Source organism: Microtus pennsylvanicus, chromosome 7 (assembly GCF_037038515.1).
Source record: "Microtus pennsylvanicus isolate mMicPen1 chromosome 7, mMicPen1.hap1, whole genome shotgun sequence".
NCBI lineage: Eukaryota > Metazoa > Chordata > Mammalia > Rodentia > Cricetidae > Microtus > Microtus pennsylvanicus.
Genome location: NC_134585.1, coordinates 100283394 through 100302475, shown reverse-complemented (window position 1 = coordinate 100302475; position 19082 = coordinate 100283394). Strand labels below are relative to the sequence as shown.

Below are 19082 nucleotides of genomic sequence, written 5' to 3'. Positions count from 1 at the left end.
TGGATTACATTGACAGATTTTCATATGTTAAACCATCCCTGCATCTCTGGAATGAAGCCTACTTGGTCATGGCGGATGATTTACTAATGTGGTCTTAGATTCGGTTAGCCAGCTTGCTTTTTTTTTTTTTTGAGTATTTTTGCATCAATGTTCATGGGTGAGAGTGGGCTATAATTCTCTTTCTTAGTAGTGTCTTTGTGTGGTTTGGATATCAGAGTAACTGTAGCCTTATAAAAAGAGTTTGACAATGTTCCTTCTGTTTCTATTATATAAAACAATTTGAGGAGTATTGGTATTAGTTCTTCTTTTAAAATCTTGTAGAATTCTGTGCTGATTCCCAAAGTGTTGAGTTCAGCCCAGGGTCTCCTCCCTGCTCTGGTAATTAAACTTTGGAACATTGAAGCTGGCTGGGGAAAATGACTGGATAGAAAACACTGTTCTATTCATTTACTCCCCAGCCTACAAATGAAAAAAAAAAAAAAGAATTCTGTGCTGATACCATTTGGCCCTGGGCTTTTTTTGGTTGGGAGACTTTTGATGACTGTTTCTATTTCTTTAGCAGTTATAGGCCTATTTAATTTGCTTATCTGTTCTTGATTTAATTTTGGTAAGTGATACTTATCCAGAAAATTGTCCATTTCCTTTACGTTTTCTGATTTTGTGGAGTACAGGTTTTAAAGTATGACCTGATTATTCTCTATTTTCTCTGTGTCTGTTGTCATGTCCCCCTTTTCATTTCTGGTTTTGTTAATTTGGTTATTCTCTCTCTGCCCTTTGGTTAGTTTGGGTAAAGGTTTGTCTATTTTGTTGATTTTTCTTGAAAAACCAACTTTTTGTCTCATTGATTCTTCGTATTGTTTTGTTTCTGTTTTGTCGATTTCAGCCCTCAATTTTGTTATTTCCCGTTGTCTAGTCCTTCTTGGTGAGTTTGCTTCTTTTTGTTCTAGAGCTTTCAGGTGTTCTGTTAATTTGTTAGTGCGGGATTTTTCCAGCTTCTTTATGTAGGCATTTAGTGCTATGAATTTTTCTCTTAACACTACTTTCATTGTTTCCCATAAGTTTGGGTATGTTGTGAAGTCGTTTTCATTGAATTTTAGGAAGTTTTAATTTCTTTTTTTATTTTTTCCTTGACCCATTGGTGATTCAGGCTTAATTTCCATGTGTTTGTGGGCTTTCCGAAATTAGTGTTGCTGTTGAAATCTCACTTTAAGTTATGGTGATCTGATAAGGTATGTGGGGTTATTCCAATTTTTTGTATTTGTTGAGGTTTGCTTTGTTACCAAGTATGTGGTCAATTTTTGAAAAGGTTCCATGAGGCGCTGAGAAGTTTTATGTTTTATATATATATATATATGTTTGAATGGAATGTTTTGTAGATATCTATTAAGTCCATTTAAGTCATAAAATCTGTTAGTTCCCTTATTTCTCTGTTAAGTTTCTGTCTGGCAGACCTGTCCAGTGGTGAGAGTAGAGTGTTGAAGTCTCCCACTATTAGTATGTGGGGCTTAATGTGTGATTTAAGCTTTAGTAAAGTTTCTTTTACATATGAGGGTGCCCTTGCATTTGGGGCATGCACGTTCAGTATTGGGATTTCCTCATGATGATTTTTTTGTGTGTGTGAAAAATATGAAATGTCCTTTTTTGTCTCTTTTGGTGGATTTTAGTTTGAAGTCTATTTTGTTAGATATTAGGATAACTACACCAGCTTATTTCTTAGGTCCATGTGATTGGATTTTTTTTCCCCACCCCTTACTCTAAGGTGTTTTTGAGGTCAAAGTATGTATCTTGTATGCAGCAGAAGGATGAATTCTGTTTTCGTATCCAATCTGTTAGCCTGTGTCTTTTATAAGTGAGTTAAATCCATTTATATTAAGGAATATTGATGACCAGTGATTGCTAGTTCCTGTTATTTTGTTGTTGTTGATGTTATTATGTGTGCTTTTCTTTTTCTTTGGGATTTGCTGCTGTGAGATTGTCTATTGTCTGTGTTTTTGTGGGTGTAGCTGACTTCCTTGGGTTGGAGTTTTCTTTCTACACAAAGTTTCTAGTATTTTGTGTAGGGCTAGATTTGTGGTTAGGTATTGTTTAAATCTGTTTTTGTCAAGGAATATCTTGTTTGCTTCTTTTATGGTGATTGAAAGTTTTGTTGGGTATCGTAGTCTGGGCTGGCATCGTGGTCTCTTAATCTCTGCATAACGCTTGGTCAGGACCTTCTGGCTTTCCTTGTTTCCCTTGAGAAGTCAGGTGCAATTCTGATAGGTCTGCCTTTATACGTTACTTGGCCTTTGCAGCTCTTAATATTCTTTATTCTGTATGTTTAGTGTTTTGATTATTATGTGGCTAGGTCCCCCCTCCCCCCGCCTTTTTCTTGTCTAGTCTGTTTGGTGTTCTGTTGGCTTCTTGTAACTTCATAGTCATGTCCTTTTTATTTTTGGAAAAGTTTTCTTCTGCAATTTTTGTTGAGTATATTTTCTGTGCCTTTGAGTTTTCTTCCTCTGTCCCTATTATTCTTAGGGTGGCCTTTTCATGGTGTCCCATATTTTTTGCATGTTTTGTGTTAAGCTTTTGTTTGATTTAACATTTTCTGTGACCGATGAATGTTTCCTTCATTGTATCTTCAAGGCCTGAGATTCTCTCTTCCATCTCTTGTATTCTGCTGTTTATACTTGGATTTGTGGTTTCTGACCTTTTATCCAAATTTTTCATTTCTAGAACTCCCTCGGTTTGTGTTTTCGTTATTGTCTATTTCGGTTTTCAGGTCCTGAATTGTTTCTTTTACCTGTTTGATTGCTTTTTCTTGGTTTTCTTTAAGGGATTTGTTGATTTCTTCCAATTTTTTTTCTCTCTAATTCTTTGAGGTAATTTTTCATTTCTTCTTTTAAGTGCCTCAAACATTTTCCTAAAGTTATTTTTTAGATCATTTTGTTTTGCTTCATCAGTGTTGTGGTGTTCAAGTCTTGCTGTTGTAGAATCACTATTTTTTGGAGGTGTCATGTTGTTCTTTGTGTTGTTGCGTGTGCTTTTACCTTCTTGTCTACCCATCTTTTCCTCCAAGTCATGTAGTTGGGGCTATGTCTCTAGTGGTCACTCCTCCAGGTGCCAGTGAGTCCAAGGCTAAGATGGTTGCTCCTTGTGGTGGAGTTGGGGCCAAGGTTCAGGTCATGCCAGAGGTTGCTTGGTGCTCCCTGTTGGGCCTACTGGCTGCTCCTGGGGAGGTCAGGCCTTCTGTTTCTTACTTATTTTTAGGAATTATTTGTATATCCTAAACATGAATTTTTTGTTAGGTACAGGTGTCATTCAGTATCTATAAGGGTCTGAAATTTTATATTTTATATATATTTTATATATATTATACAGAAGCTCAAAAGTCCCTTTTATAAAGTGGCATGCTATTTATATATAACTTGTGCTTATCTATACTTGGATCATCTCTAGATTATTTATAATGTCTAGTATAATGTATATGCCATGTAAACAGTTGTTGTACAGTGTTGTTTAGGGAATAATGGCAAGAAAAGTCTACATCACAATACAGATAAAACACATGGTGCAGGAATGAGCGTAAGGATGAGTTCTGAATGACAGAGATGTACTCACTAGTGCAGACGGCTTCAGCAGTGTCAATGCATACCTCTCTCTCTGTCTCTCTGGGGAACCTGACTATCCTGGAGCTCAGAGATTCACTTGCCATTACCTTCTGAGTGCAGAATTAAATGTGTGTACCACCACACCTTGGTCCCACCTTTTCTTTCATCTACATTCTTATTAAACAATATGTGTGACTGGGGATTTTATATATTTTTACTCTATAAAAGTGAGACTATCTACTCTGCCTCCACCATTCTGGTTACTCTGTTTTTTTAGAGTCTCGTGTAGTCCAGGCTACATGGTCTTGATTTGCTGTGTAGCAGAGAATGACTGTAGCTCTGCTCCTCTGGTTTATCCCTCTTGAGTGTTGGGGGAATTACAAACAGGACAATAGTGTTAAATATACCTTTGTTTGCCTTACTTTCTTTCATGATATCTGTAATTGAAACTGACTTTTTCTAAGCAGGGAAATCTGAAAATGAGGAAGAAATTATGACTATTTTTCTTTTGATTTTTTTTTCCCTAATTTTGTTTCTGTTCTTTCTTCTTTGACATATCATTCTATAATAGGCACAGGTTCAGTACCAGCAGCAGCATGAGCAACAGAAAAAGGAGCTGGAAGCCCTCCATCAACGAAATATCCACCAGCTTCAAAACAGATTGTCTGAATTAGAGGCAGCTAATAAAGACCTCACTGAGAAGAAGTATAAAGGAGATGCCACTGTCAGAGAACTGAAAGCGAAACTTGCTGGTGTGGAAGAGGTAGAGTGCTGGCTGCTTCCTGTCCCACTTAGGGACTGCTGAGGTGGAGTCCTTGCTTTCACTTTGCACCTACTGCTGAGCAGGTGTGCTCCCTGGGTGCTCTGCAGAGATCTCTTGGCCCTGACATACTCATCTCAATGTAGAGAAAATAGGGATAGCAGATGCGATAAAAGTGCTAATTCAAGAAGGAACTGAGATAAACTGGGTGTTTTAGTTTGCTGTTTGAATAAATATTAAATAAAAGGGCATCTCCCAGATTCTTTCAGTGTGTCTTCTAATATTAGTGCAGTGTCCGTGTCTCACAGGGCTATGGTGAAGTTGAATGACCACTGAGCGTTCTACTGCTAGACAATAGCTAATGCTTACTGAGCATGTGCAGGGTAATGACAGACACTGTGGAAGTGACCTGCAGAAATTAACCCCGTATGTAGGTGCTATTATCCTCATTGTAGCGATAATTGGGCTGCACTGCAGACTTATTGTTATTTGCTTCAGATCCTACAGCCAACAAGGGGAAGGAAGAGGACTATAACCCATTTGTTATTTGCCTGTCTCCTTCTGCACCCAGGAATGTATGTTTTTGCTCTGCTGAGATTTAACCAGGGCTTCCTGCATGCTTGGGAAGTGCTCTGCAGTGAGCTTCATACCCTACACATCAAGAAGGTTAAGCAGTGTTGGTGCTTGCCACAGCACATTTGTTGGATGCCTTGGCACTAATGATAGTTGCTACTTAACATTAGTTGAAGTTATTTTCAGATTTTTTTTTCTTTTTTTTTTTTAAGACAGGGTTTTCTGTGTTCTCCAGGTTGGTGTCAGACTCCTGAGCTTAGTCTAGTACCCGACTTTACCTTTCTTAGAGGCTGGACTATAGGCAAGCACCACTGTTGGCTGATTTTTTTGTTTGTTTGTTTGTTTGTTTGAGATAGTGTTTCTCTGTGTCCTTGACTGTCCTTTCAGATCCAACTGCCTCTGCCTCTCTAGGGCTCAGAATAAAGCCTGACTTCAGGCTTGGTACCTTGGGTGGCTAATGGCTTCATAATAATACTGTCTAAACCCCCAAATGGGCCAGTTTATGAACAATCTTAATTATGTTGATTTTTATATAACCTCATTGTGTTATCTTTGGATCAGTGATAGAATACTGATATCAGCAACTTCAGGGGGGATTGTTTTGGCTCAGCATTTCAGAGGCTTCATTCTGGTTGTACTTTGAACTTGATGCAATGTGGTAAAGAGGCTGTTCTTTTCATAGTAGACAGGAAGTGGGTAGGGAACTGTAACAGTACAGGGGCATGACACAATACAGCTCTGAGGACATAGTCGCTGCAACTTAACTTGCTGTGGTAAGCCCCACTTTCGTGTTTCCAGAACCTCTCCATGTAGTGCCTTCAGCAGGAGATGAAGCCAGAACACTTGCAAAGTAGAACTCCTGCCTGAGGAACTTTGTTATCTCTGAATGCTCGGTTTCATAATTATGTGAAGTTAAACATTGTAGGCATTAATGCCCTAAAGTGATTATAATTGGATATTTACTGTGTCCAGCCAATATGCTCAGCATTTTACATAAGGACTTTGAAATCCTTGGGGGATTTATGTTAGATGACAGGGCTTTTTCTCACAGCTATCATGCCATGAACCCCTGCTGCTCTGTCTGTGGGACAGAATAGATAAGCTTGCTGGGCTGTGTCTTGCACCCGCTCCCACTAGTTGCTGTAAGAGAAACTCATGGTCCTCCCTAGTTCCTGCTTTCATGCACCCTGGCCCAGAGGCCAGATCAGACTAGGTCACATGGTCTGCAGTTTGCTCACCCCTTGAGAATCATTAAGAGTCAGGACCTGCATTGTTCTTGAGAATAAAGGGTCTGTCTCCTGTCAAGGCCCCTATCCTGCTGTACCTGTCTCAGCCTAGCTCCCCTCAGACTTGTGTGTTCTCTCTCTCTTCAGGCTCGTCAGGACCTTGTTTCCCAATAAAGACTATCTGAAGGGTGATCTTACGTCAGCTCCTTCCCAGGAACCCGCATTAGAGATTGTTTAAAATTTCATTTATTTGTATGTGCATGTGTGTTTAAAACTGAGTGCACACATGTCAAGAAAGTTTATAAAAGAATTTGCGCACTTGCCTTGTACATGTGTTGTGATTTGAAGTCAAGTCTGTCTGATATCTAGATTTGCTCCAGAAACCATCATTGTGCATTATAAAATTAAACATTTTTGTTAAAATAATTCCCTAGATATTACTTAGGACTTCGTTACATAAGGTTGCTATTATCTTTTTGAGAAGTGATTTATTCTAGATTTTTTCAAAATCTATTTTTAATTAACAGTTACTATTTGATTTTTTTCTTGCTTTAAATATAATTCAAAGAGAAATTCAGAAATTTTAATATATTATAAGAAATAGATAATAAATTACACAGTATGGGGCTGGGCTAGAGAGATGGCTCAGCATTTAAGAGCACTTGGTGCTCTTGCAGAGGACCCAGATTTGATTCCTAACACCTACATGGTGGCTTATGGCCATCCATAACTACAGTTCCAAATCTGACCTTCACCAGGCATAAATGTGGTGCACATGCATACATGCAGCAAGACATACACATAAAATAAAAATAAATAAAAAGTAGTTGTAATTTTTTAAAAAGATTTATTTATGTATACAGTGTTCTGCCTGCATGTGTGCCTGTAGGCCTGAAGAGAGCACCCAGTCTCATTACAGATGACTGTGAGCCACCATGTGGGTGCTGGGAATTGAACTCAGGTCCTCTGGAAGAGCAGCCAGTTCTCTTAACCACTGCGCCACCTCTCCAGCCTGTAATTTTTTTCATAAATTAGAATTGCTTTGTTTTCTCCTTGGTATAATTGAACTCGAAGTATATTTTATTTATTTATTTTATTTTTTTTTTTTTTTTTGGTTTTTTCGAGACAGGGTTTCTCTGTGGTTTTGGAGCCTGTCCTGGAACTAGCTCTTGTAGACCAGGCTGGTCTCGAACTCACAGAGATCCGCCTGCCTCTGCCTCCCGAGTGCTGGGATTAAAGGCGTGCGCCACCACCGCCCGGCTCGAAGTATATTTTAAAGTTGTATCTAAATCTATAAATTACATACGCCACTGGAGAGATTTTCGTGGCTTTTAAAAAACATACTGGAAACTCAAAATTACTAAAGACTGCTCTTTTGCCAAAGATAAGATTTATGTAGCCCAGGCTAGTCTCGATGTTATACTAACTCTGCCTCAGCCTCTGAGTACTGTGAAGATAGTCACACTGCCCCTGTCTTTGGGTGTTTAAGACATCTTGGAAAGTTTGTTTTTGTTTGTTTGTTTTTGTTTTTCAGTACAGGGTTTTTCTGTGTAATAGCTCTGACTGTCCAGGAACTTGCTGGCCTCCAAATTACAGAGATCTGCCTGCCTTTGCCTCCCAAGTGCTAAGATTAAAGGTATACACCAACACTACTCAGCAGAAAGGGTTTTTTTTTTTTTTCGAGACAGGGTTTCTCTGTGGCTTTGGAGCCTGTCCTGGAACTAGCTCTGTAGACCAGGCTGGTCTCAAACTCAGAGATCTGCCTGCCTCTGCCTCCCGAGTGCTGGGATTAAAGGTGTGTGTCACCACCGCCCGGCAAGGGTTTTGTTGTTTTTTTTTTTAAGGTAATGAGTATTTTGTTTGTTTTTTAAAATTTTTGTTTATTTTTATGTGTATGGATGTTTAGCCTGTATGTATGTCTTTTCACCATGTATGTACCTGGCGGAGGCCAGAAGAGGGCATCAGATTTCCTGAGACTCAACAGTTAGAAACAGTTGTGAGCTGCCTTGTGGTTGCTGGGAATTGAACCTGCATCTGGAAGGGCAGCCAGTGCTTTTATTATCCATTGAATCATCTTTCTGACCTCAAGCAAGATACCTTAGTTTTAAATAACCAACTGACTCATTTTCCTTTTAAGTGTGTAATAATTCCTTTTCCTAACCACCCTAGGAGCTGCAGCGGGCTAAGCAAGAGGTCCTTTCTCTGAGAAGAGAGAATTGTACTCTGGATGCTGAATGCCATGAGAAAGAAAAGCATATTAACCAGCTACAAACAAAAGTGGCAGTTTTAGAACAGGAAATCAAAGATAAAGACCAGCTTGTTCTGAGAACAAAAGAAGCATTCGATACAATCCAAGAACAAAAGGTCTTTTGTAAAAATTTAAAAATAAATCGATCACATTTACTAGTGATGCTTTCCCTAAATAAATACAATGCCTTACTTGTGTTTTGTTTTTTATATCAGGTGGCTTTAGAAGAAAATGGTGAGAAAAATCAGGTCCAACTGGGAAAACTTGAAGCTACAATAAAATCATTATCAGCAGAACTTCTGAAGGTTTGCTTTGAAATATTTGGTAGAATGTTAATATTTCATTGACTTGCATAAATATTCATATGAGGCTCTCTTGTAGGCAAATGAAATTATCAAGAAGTTACAAGGGGATCTTAAAACCCTCATGGGTAAATTGAAACTGAAGAATACAGTTACTATTCAGCAAGAAAAACTATTGGCTGAGAAGGAAGAGATTCTACAGAAGGAGCGAAAGGAGTTGCAGGATGCCGGGCAGTCTCTTCGAGCCAAAGAGCAAGAGGTGGTCACTGTCTCCTGCCTCTGGGTTGTGCCTGCTTTGCGTAGAGAGTTAGTGAACTTCCCCCATAGATGGTAAAACTTCAGCTTGGTTGTATGAAGACAGTTGCTTTAGCCTTTTTTGTTGTTGTTGTTGTTAAACAAAAGCCCACTAGAGTAGGTGGATGTTAATAACTCATTTTAGTTTGCAGTGTTAGTAATCAATAATCTAAAACTTGCTTCTCATATGTACAGATTGGATAGGTAATTGGGTATATATTCTCCTATTTTAATGTTTAGATATTTAATTACATAATTGAATCTTTTTTTTCATTTAGTGGATTTTTGTCTTTTGAGACAGTTTCTCTGTGTAGTCCTGGATGTTCTGGAACTCGCTCTGAGGACGAGGCTGGTCTCAAATTCAGGATCCGCCTGCCTATCCTCCTGAGTGCTGTGATTAAAGGTGTGCGCCACCACCGCCCAACTTAATTTAGTGGTTTCAGTAGTTGTCAGTTATGTAATTAGTAGTATAATACATTTCTTTAGTCTGTAACTTTTATTGACTTGTGATTGATATATTTCAGGTATGCAAATTGCAAGAGCAATTAGAAACTACAGTTCAGAAACTTGAAGAAAGTAAAGAACTTTTAAAAAATAATGAAAAATGTAAGTTATATTTTTCTGTAAATGAGGCTTTTTGCCTCATTGCTAACTTGAAATTTTTATCTGAATTAGTAAAAGTGCAGATAAATGAAATTATTGCATATAGTTTGCTTAAATATATTAAACCATATATTGCTTTAAGTTTGCTTTATTTTGTTTTATAGAAAGGGGCTTTCTGTGTAGCTCTGTCTGCTTCTTGCCTCCTGAGTGTGCTGGGATTAAGGCCTGTGACACCATGCCTAGCAAGATTTAACTGTCATTGAACCTTTTCTCAGTTCTAAGAACTAGGCATCAGGCGTAGAATAAGATACTGTTCTAAAAGCAAAAACAGTCAGACTTTGAGTTGTAGAAGTATGTGCTTTGGAAAGCAATAGGAATTCTCATGTGCTGGTTGTTAAAAAAGGCATCTTTAACTACAAACATGTACCCAAGTTTATGTTGTGTGACTGGTGTAAAGCAGCTGTAGGATTGCAAAAACTACTGATAGTTGGTGTGGTCTTGGACACTTAGAATCTGAGCCCGTGAGAGACTGAGGCAGAAAGAGCATTAACTTGGCCTGCGTGGTTGAAACCTGTGTGAAAAAACCAAAGGGAGGAAAGGACTAATTATTTAATTACGTTAAATTATTCAAAAGAATAAAATCTAAAATGAAATTCTGTTCTGCTTTTTGTTCTCCTATTTAAGTAATCACGTGGCTAAACAAAGAACTAAATGAAAACCAGCTGGTAAGAAAACAAGACACACTGGGACCCTCTACCACTCCACCTGCACGTTGTAGCAGCACCACCATCAGAAGTGGGGTTTCTCCCAGCCTGAATGTGGTAAGCTTAAGTCGAGATGACGTGAGTGACGCTGCTGGAGTCCCGCAGCTCCTTCCCAGGAGGTGCAGCTTACACACGCATGATTTTAATCAGAGACTGTATTTCATGCCTCTGTGTTTGTAAATAGGGTGACTGTGTGTGTGTGTGTGTGTGTGTGTGTGTGTGTGTGTGTGTACTTATATGTTAGTATGTGTTGAAATAAGGGCAGCGGGGCTGCGTCCCCAGCACCCCGGCCGCCTGCATGGTTAGTTTATGCCCCGAAATAATTACACGGAAACTGTATTCTTTTAAACACTGCTTGGCCCATTAGTTCCAGCCTCTTATTGGCTAGCTCTTACATATTGATCTAACCCATTTCTAATATCCCTGTAACACCACGGGGTGTTTTACCAGGAAAGATCTTAAACTGCGTCTGTGTCCGGTAGGAGAATCATGGCGACTCCTTGACTCAGCTTCTCTCTCCCAGCATTCTGTTCTGTTTACTCCTCCCACCTATATTTTAACCTATGAGGGCCAAGCAGTTTCTTTATTGCTTAACCAATGAAATCAACAGATTGATATATGACACTCCCACATCACTTCCCCTTTTTCTGTTTAAACAAAAAAAGGAAGGCTTTAACATAGTAAAATTACATATAGCAAAACAGTTATTAAGCAAGAATCACAGTTACAATATTTATATCTATTTTATCTTTTATCATAACTAAGGAAAACTATATCTATTCATTCTTCAACTCCATCAAAGACTCCAGAAGGATATAATACTACCTAAGTAAACAAGAAATAAGAAAACTCTAGAAATGACAGAGACATCTCGCTGCCTGGACAGTCACCCAAAGTTCTTTTGTACCGTTGGGGCATCCATCTTCAGCCTTCAGGCCCATAGTATCCAGCAGACATTTTCATCAAGCAAGAAATTCCAAAGACAGTTCAGTCACTTTCTGCTGTATCCTGCAGAATGTCTCGCAGACTCTTTCATGAGTCAGGAACCCTGAAAGACCATCTCACCTTTAGGCAAGTTCAGCAGTCCTCTCTCTGTGGGTTCTCTGTGTCCATTTTATGCAACAGTCCAGGCAAGAGCAGTTTCTTGCCCAAATGGCTATCAAACTCCATAAGGATCCTCTTCGATGCCCATCTTCCTCTTGAAGTAGCTTGGTGCCGCCAGGAGCAGACGTGTCTCATTGTCATGAAAAGTCCTAAGTTATTAAAATATTTTAAATACCATATTCTGCAGCCTTTGAGAGATATGAAGAATGCCTATCTGAAATATATCTCTATATATCTAGAAAATCTAACTAACATGACTACAAGCTTTACTATTATCGATGATTATCCATTAACAACCTATATTTCTTAATTATACATTACATTTTAAAAATGAACTACACAATCACAACACCTTATTCAAGATCAGAAATACATATACATATAATAAAATTGACCTTAAAATCCATACCAATGCAAATTATTCATACCTATATCAAGTATGTGTAAAGGGCACACTTTATAAGTCTTTTCTATAGAAATAATTATTAAGTACTGAAACTAAATACACATGAACACACAGAGAGAGAGATTGTTAAGAATCAAGCTCAGGTTTGGAACTACTGTGGAGAAAAGCCTACATTGATTTGGTCAGTAAACAAAGTGGGGAGGCAGCCATATTAACATAGACTTACTTCATCATGAGAGACATTTTTTGTCTTTGCCTCACAAGGAATGGGAGGAAGAAGAAAGTCAGCTCTTTAGATCCAGGAGGTGGCCTGGTGTTATGAGACGGCAAGGCTAATAAGCGCTTGCTTGTTATGGTTAAAGACCTAGGCTTTCCTCTTGAACATAACAATTACATAGAATATCATCATCAGATGTGGTCTGTTGATGAATCAACACAAAAGCAAGAGCACTCTTCAATCATATCTGAACACAGACCAAAGTCTGCTAGGCTACAGAAAGGGCCAGACAGCTTTCTGTCCTGGTTGACGTTTGTAGTTGTGGCTTCTCTGACCACTAACAGTTCGGCCTTAATATACTCCCCTGCCTTAATCAGTAAGACATAAGTAGAGTCTCAGCCACCTTTTTTCTACTCCCTAGCAGTTTGCTAGCCGTCCATAGTAAAGTCCCACTTTCTCCGACACTTGCTGAGGCTCTATGATCGCTTATTGCAGGCCCCATCACGTAGAACAGTTACCCCAGCTGTACACCAGAGGGATATTGTTGGCTATGAGGGATTGCCACTTATTGTTAAATTTAGATGTCTAATTGAGTTTTTAATCTACTCTCATAAACTGTACTACGTTGTGGAAAGCTTGGAAAAGACTGCTGCTCAGTTGGAAAGGGATACAAAAAGAAATGGTTAGGGCTAAATTATAAGCTTAGAAAATTTGACCTTTAATGAGTGCTGTTAAATAACTGTAAGGGGTTTATAGTCCTGCCACTGGTGTTAGAGGCGCTCAAGTGGCCTCTTTTAAGAAACTGTTCTCATGACAAGATACTAAAATTAGTAGAATCACACATTTGTTTCAGTTTTTCTGCTAAAAGACAGTAGTCTTGTTTTTATTCTGTCTGACAAAATTATTTTATGACTGTTGATGAGTCCTCACACTTCCACCTTCTCTGTAGTCGGACTAGATAAAGGACATGCCTTGGCAGGCTTTGTGTTAACGCCATTCAGTGGTAAACCCAGGAGGTTCTTTGACCCATACTTACATAGCTAGTCTGGAAGGCCCTCCTGATGGACCAAAGAAGTTCCAGCCTTTGGTTATTTAAAAGCACCATTTTGTGGTGACTTTTTGAGAAAATTGGCCTCTGAGATACTGCTATTAACTAGTAATTATTACTAGCAGACACTTTGCCTTCTAGGTCAGCATATTTCAGATTATAATTTAGGTACATTTCTAATCTCCAATCATTTTTTATTTTGGTTTTTAGGTTGATAATAGACTAAATTACCCAAGCTGTGGAATTGGCTATCCTGTCTCTTCTGCGTTTGCATTCCAGAATGCTTTCCCTCCTGTAGTATCTGCCAAAAACACCAGCCATCCGATCTCAGGACCAAAGGTAGCCAAATGAGCTGTTTTGAAAGATTACAAAAACTTGTTGGCATATGAGTAATTTTTCACTTTTTAAAAGTGCGTTTGATTGGTCAGCTACTAACTGGTAGGTAATGCATTAGATGAATACTAAATGTCTAGTGTGCTTAAAGGAAATACAGGCATCAAGTGTTTGTGGAGTCTAGCTTGTTGTGGAGCATGACTTTAGGCATTTGTTTATGCTGCAGCGTGTTCCTTTAACTGTATAAACGTGTGCTACATTTGTTCGTGCTGTATTTGTTTAACTGTATAAAAATAGGTTGCATTTGTTTCTCCTTTCTTGTCTAAGACACCTGACTGGGCTAATAAAAAAGCTGACCAACCCTTAGCTAGGAAGGAGAGGGATAGGTGGGGCTGGCAGGCAGAGAGAATATGTAGGAGGAGAAATCTAGGCTCAAGAAAAGAGAGAACTAGAGAATGAGTGGAGAACAAGGGAGAAAGGAGGGAGATGCCAGGGGCCAGCCAGCTAGGCAGCCACCAGCCACCTAGATGGAATAGAAGTATTTCGGAAAGAAAAGGTAAAAAGCCCAAGGCAAATTGTAAATGAAGAGAAACAGGTTAATTTAAATTAAAGAAAAAGAGCTAGCCAAAAAAAAAAGCATAAACTATGGCCAAGCATTTAAAACTAATAATAAGTCCCTTTGTCATGATTTGGGAGCTGATTGGTTGCCCCAAAAGAAAAAGCCTGGGACACTAGATATCAGTTTATGGAATCTTGGCTTATTTTCACTTACCTCTCCATTTTTATTTATTGTTCTGCCAAGTCAGCAAGCTGAAGAAAGATTGCTAAAATCATACTAAATAAGAAAATCAATTTTCTTATTCTCCCGTCAGAATTTCTATGTCTATAGGGCGTACTTATAGCCAGCAAATTCTAAAATAGAGTTGGCGACATGGCTGCAAGTGGTGTGAGACACAATCCTCTCACCCTTGATTTATTAGCAAAGATTTTTTTTTCTATCCATTTCATTTCTTGATCATCATTATTATAACTAACATTTTGGTGCTTAGTTGGGTGTTTTAATTTTTATTATTTTTATTTATTTATTTATTTTGCTTTTTGAGGCAGGATTTCTCTGTGTAACAGGCCTCACTGTCCTGGAACTCACTTAGTAGACCAGGCTGGCCTTGAGCTCACAGAGATCCACTGGCATCTGCCTCCTAAGTGCTGGGATTAAAGGCGTTTTAAAATTCTTATTTGTTTCCTTTTCTTTTTTCCCCCTTCTCTTAGTACCAAGAACAGAATCTAGAACCTTGTGCAGATCAGGTGTTAAGTTTCAAACCCTGGACAAACAGCTGTGGTGCCTATTTAACATCAAAGCTGGACGTGGCTGCCAGGTTCTCCCAGCATCCCTCATTTCCTACCTGTTAAAGGGTGTGGATGGCAGGCATACCCCACCCTCTACCCTGAACTCTCCAGCCCAGGGACTGAACTGCCCTTCCCCCAGAGGCTCTTCCCTATATAATCAATCCAGACATTTTGGTTACCCACCCCTTCCCTTTTGGACCTTTGGCGTCCTGACTTTGGCACCTGGCTCCCCTTGCCTCTTTTCTTCTCTCCCCTGCCTCATCTTACCTCCTCTCTCCTTTCCCCTCCCCATCCTCCACATGGCCCAGCTCAGTCTGGTCATGCCCACTCTGGACGCTTCCAGATGTCCCTGCCTCTGGCTGTGCTCTCCCGCATATCTGTAGTAAACTCTCTCCTCCACCATGCCTAGCAGCAGTCATGCCCTTTCCTTTCCTTTTTATTTCTTTTTTCATTCACCAGGCAGGTGATCTACCACTGAGTTATATACCCTCAAGTTCTACATTCTGTTTTTTACATTTGTTTCATGAGTGTTCTGCTAAACGCATGGTTATAATAGGTGCTTTAAAGCATTTTCCTGCAATCTGATGTTTGTAATCCTATGGTGGTGTTTTTGGAGTTCTCTTTCAATAAAGCAAGTCACTTAGATTTTCCTGATTCTTTGTTAAGTAGTTAGGATTCTATTCTAAGTAGTTTATTGTGATACTCTAGATTCTTTTCAGATGGTAAAGAAGAGACTTTTTAAAAAGAAGAGATGAGCATTGACTACCCTTCCAGAGGACCATGGTTCAGTTCCCAACACCTACACAGTGACTCACAACTGTCTGTTACTCCTGTCCTGTTCCAGGGGATCTGATATCCTCACACAGATGTACATGCAAGCAAAATACCCATGCACATAAAAAAATAAAAAGGAATCATCAAAAAAAAATTAAAAGAGATTCTTACTCAATTGAAGTTTTAAGGTCTGATTTGTTTCCAGACTGTTTCTGTGTGAGTTGGTTTTATAGGATTTGCTGTGCCATTTATATCTATCCCAATTGTGCAAAATTTAGTGACCATTCTGTGGCCTGTGACCAGAACCCCTTTGGTTCACTGATTGGAGTCAGATTATGCATGTGTTGCCCCTAAGATTATTTTGTAATACGTATTTGATGCTGAGAATCATAACTTGTTTCTTAAATGTGCTGTGCCCACATGCCATCACTGTTGTAGATAGTTTCAGCGTCATTGTGTATGCTCTCAAGATTTACCCTGTTCTTATTTGCTTCCTGTATTTTGCGTCTTTTCCTTGTCTCCCTTGTCTTGATTTTGAGGATTGTTGGTGTTACTTTCCCAAAGGAGAGGAAATGTGATAGAGATACTTTTGTTTGGGGCTCGTTTTCCTTAATGTAATATCCTCCATTTCCATCAATTTTGTACAAATGATTTGATACTCCAGTGTGTGTGTGTGTGATCATACACACCATATTTTCGTACATTTTAATGGGCACCTAGGCTGATTCTGTGTTAGCTGTAGAGCTGTGATGTGGTGAACATTAGTTTCCATTTATTTATCTCTTTTGTATTCTGGCTTTTATTCCTTTGGCTGTACACCCAAGAGTGAAATAAATTCCTAGTAAATCCATGTGTGTTGTTTTGAAGAACATCTGTATTGATTTTTATAGTAACTGTCAGCAATAGGGTATGAATTCCTTTTTGCTAAATCCTCCTCAGCATTTGCCTGTTTTTATTTTGATAATTGCCATTCTATCTGGGGCAGAAAGTTACCTCACTTTAATTCTCTTTTCTATTTCCCTGATAGCTAAAATCATTAAGCAGTTTTTTCATATTGGCTATTTTTATTTCTTTGGTATCTATTTAGATCATTTGTATATGTTAAATTAGATTCCTTGTTTTGTTGAATTTTTGGTGTGTGTATTCTGGGCAGGAGTTCTGTGGATTAGATGAGAGCAGATGTTCTTTCCCATTCTGAAGACTGTTTCTTTGTTGATGCTTCTTGTGCCTTTAGAAACTTTTGATTTTTAGTTCCATTTGTCAGTTTTCACTTTTTTTCCCATGCAGTTGTGGCTCGTCCAGTGTCTTAAAGTGTTTTTTTCCCTTTATTTCAGAGTTGATAGTCTTACATTAAGAACTTTCTATCCATCAGAGTTGATATTTATACAAGGCAAGAGGCTAAGTTCAGTCTTTTGGCAAGTAGATATCCACATTCCCCAGCACCGTTTCCTGACAAGGATGTCCTTTCTCCTGTGTGTCTTTTTGGCACCTTTGCAAGAGCCAGTGGACTGTAACTTCATGGGTTTATCTCTGGGTTCTGCCTTCTGTTTCATTGGTATGTGTGTCTCCTTTTGTGCCAGTGCAGTGGTGTTTTGGTTACTGTGACTCTGTAGTGTGCCTTGGAATCAATATAATGACGCCTCTAGCTTTGCTCTTTGCTCAAGATTGCATTCTCTGCTGGGCCTTTGTGCTTCCACATACAGTTTAGAATCTTTTTCTAATTCTTGGAAGAATGTCTTTGGGATTTTAATGGAAAGTTTGCCAATGAATTTGAGTAGAATGGATATCTTAGCTATATTACATTGTTCAATACTTAATGTTTTAATTTTTTTCTTCAGTGCTTTCAAGTTTCATAGTAGTTTTGTTTCTTTAAGTTTTATTCCTTGGTATTGTTTGTTGTGTGATAGTATTCTTATTTGGCTATTCTTAATTTTGGTTATTTTACAATTTAAATTCAAATACCTTCCTTAGAATTTTTAAATAAGTATAGCAGTCTTTTATAGCCATTTAGAAGGCATGGTTTTCAGAATACAAAAGGTAAAGCTGTTGTTAATTGTGTTGTTTTCTTTTCTTTTTTCTTATTTTCAAGACAGAACCTTGCTATGTAGCCCAAGCTTTCTTCAAACTCTTGATCCCTCCAGCACATGGGATATTGGCATGTGCTACCAGGCCAACTAAACCTTGGCTAGTTTCAGTCCTGTAATTGACCTTAATGCATTAGTGTTCATGTGAAAGTACCCGTTAGGAGAATCACTTGTGCTCTTCATCTCATGTGTCGTGTGAGGTTTGTTTTGTGAGGAAAAGTCAGGTTCTTTTTAAGTATCAAAAGAATGTGCTTGTGCTGTAAAATATAGGCCAAACCTTTATTTTTATTATCTAGACTTATCAAGAACTAAAACTAACCACTTGGCTCAGCCTCAGTCCTGAGTTCATGAGCTATGTTCTCTCCACAGGTTCAGTTTAACTTGCAGCTTACAAAACCAAGCTCATCGCTAGATGCGCAGCCAGGAACAGCTGTTAGCAAGCCTTGTTCAACTGAGAAAGAAAAGTAAGTACTCAGTGAGTTACTCTTACCTGTGAAAAAGTGACTTCTCCTGTATATGGTTTTAAATTATAGGATTTCCTCTTAGATTTTCTTATAAAGACTGTTCTTGTAAATATTTGGGTATGTACATAGAAATCCTTTTTAAAGCTAAGCATAGTGGCACATGCCTTTAATTCCGCCAGTCAAGTGGCAGAGATGGCCAGATCTCTAGTGCAAGAAAGCCCAGGCGCTGTCTCAGAAAGAGGGCTACAGAGATGGTCAACTGGTGCTCTTCCAGAGGACCTGGGCTTGACTCTCACACCTACGTGGCTGCTCACAACCCCCTGGAACTCGAAAGGAGACATGAAGCCTTCTGGCCTCCAAGGGCACTGCATACATATGCACAGATAGAAATGCAGGCCAAACACCCATACACAGAAAAATAAATATACATGCAGACTTTTTTAGATTAATGGTATTTTCAAATCAGTTATGCCTTTTTCTTCTGTCATGTGTCACTTACATGCTTTTTTTGTTCTAATCGTATTAATAGTATTTTTTTTGTTTTGTTTTTCCAAGACAGGGTTTCTCTGTGTAGCCTTGGTGCCTGTCCTGGAACTAGCTCTTGTAGACCAGGCTGGCCTCAAACTCAGAGATCCACCTGTCTTTGCCTCCTAAGTGCTGAGCCTGCACCACTACCTCCCGGCTCTAATAGTATGTTTTATTGACTCAATAAACTCAAGATAACGTCCTCAGCATATAAGCTGGTTTCTCCTGTATTTTCTCATCTCTTTCCTCTGTGTTTGCCATTATATAAAATCTTATGGTACTCACAGAATTTTCACTTCTCAAATAGTCCTCATCCCAGTTCTTAGTAGAGTTTAAAGTTTAATCCTTTTTCAGAAGGAATGCATTATATATAGATATTTTTTATTGGCTTAAAAAAAACAGTGAAGAGTACGCAGGCTGTGT

The 19082-nt window shown here is 38.8% G+C and overlaps 1 protein-coding gene and 1 non-coding gene across 3 annotated transcripts in view; both read left to right on the top strand.

The window, feature by feature from the left end:
- Positions 1-19082, top strand: part of Sass6 (SAS-6 centriolar assembly protein) — a 41989-nt gene that overhangs the window by 19966 nt on the left and 2941 nt on the right. Inside the window, exons 8-15 of one of the 2 annotated variants that reach the window (XM_075981520.1) lie at positions 4159-4350; positions 8316-8510; positions 8610-8699; positions 8776-8955; positions 9515-9596; positions 10278-10414; positions 13343-13471; positions 18040-18134. In XM_075981520.1, coding sequence (XP_075837635.1) covers positions 4159-4350; positions 8316-8510; positions 8610-8699; positions 8776-8955; positions 9515-9596; positions 10278-10414; positions 13343-13471; positions 18040-18134 — 1100 coding nt within the window. Of the gene's footprint in view, positions 1-4158; positions 4351-8315; positions 8511-8609; positions 8700-8775; positions 8956-9514; positions 9597-10277; positions 10415-13342; positions 13472-15520; positions 15698-18039; positions 18135-19082 lie in introns of those variants that run through there. The other variant, XM_075981522.1, reaches the window with a different exon arrangement.
- On the top strand, positions 336-467 carry LOC142855183 (small nucleolar RNA SNORA36 family). Its single transcript, XR_012911446.1, has one exon. It is a non-coding gene; the product is annotated as a small nucleolar RNA SNORA36 family (small nucleolar RNA).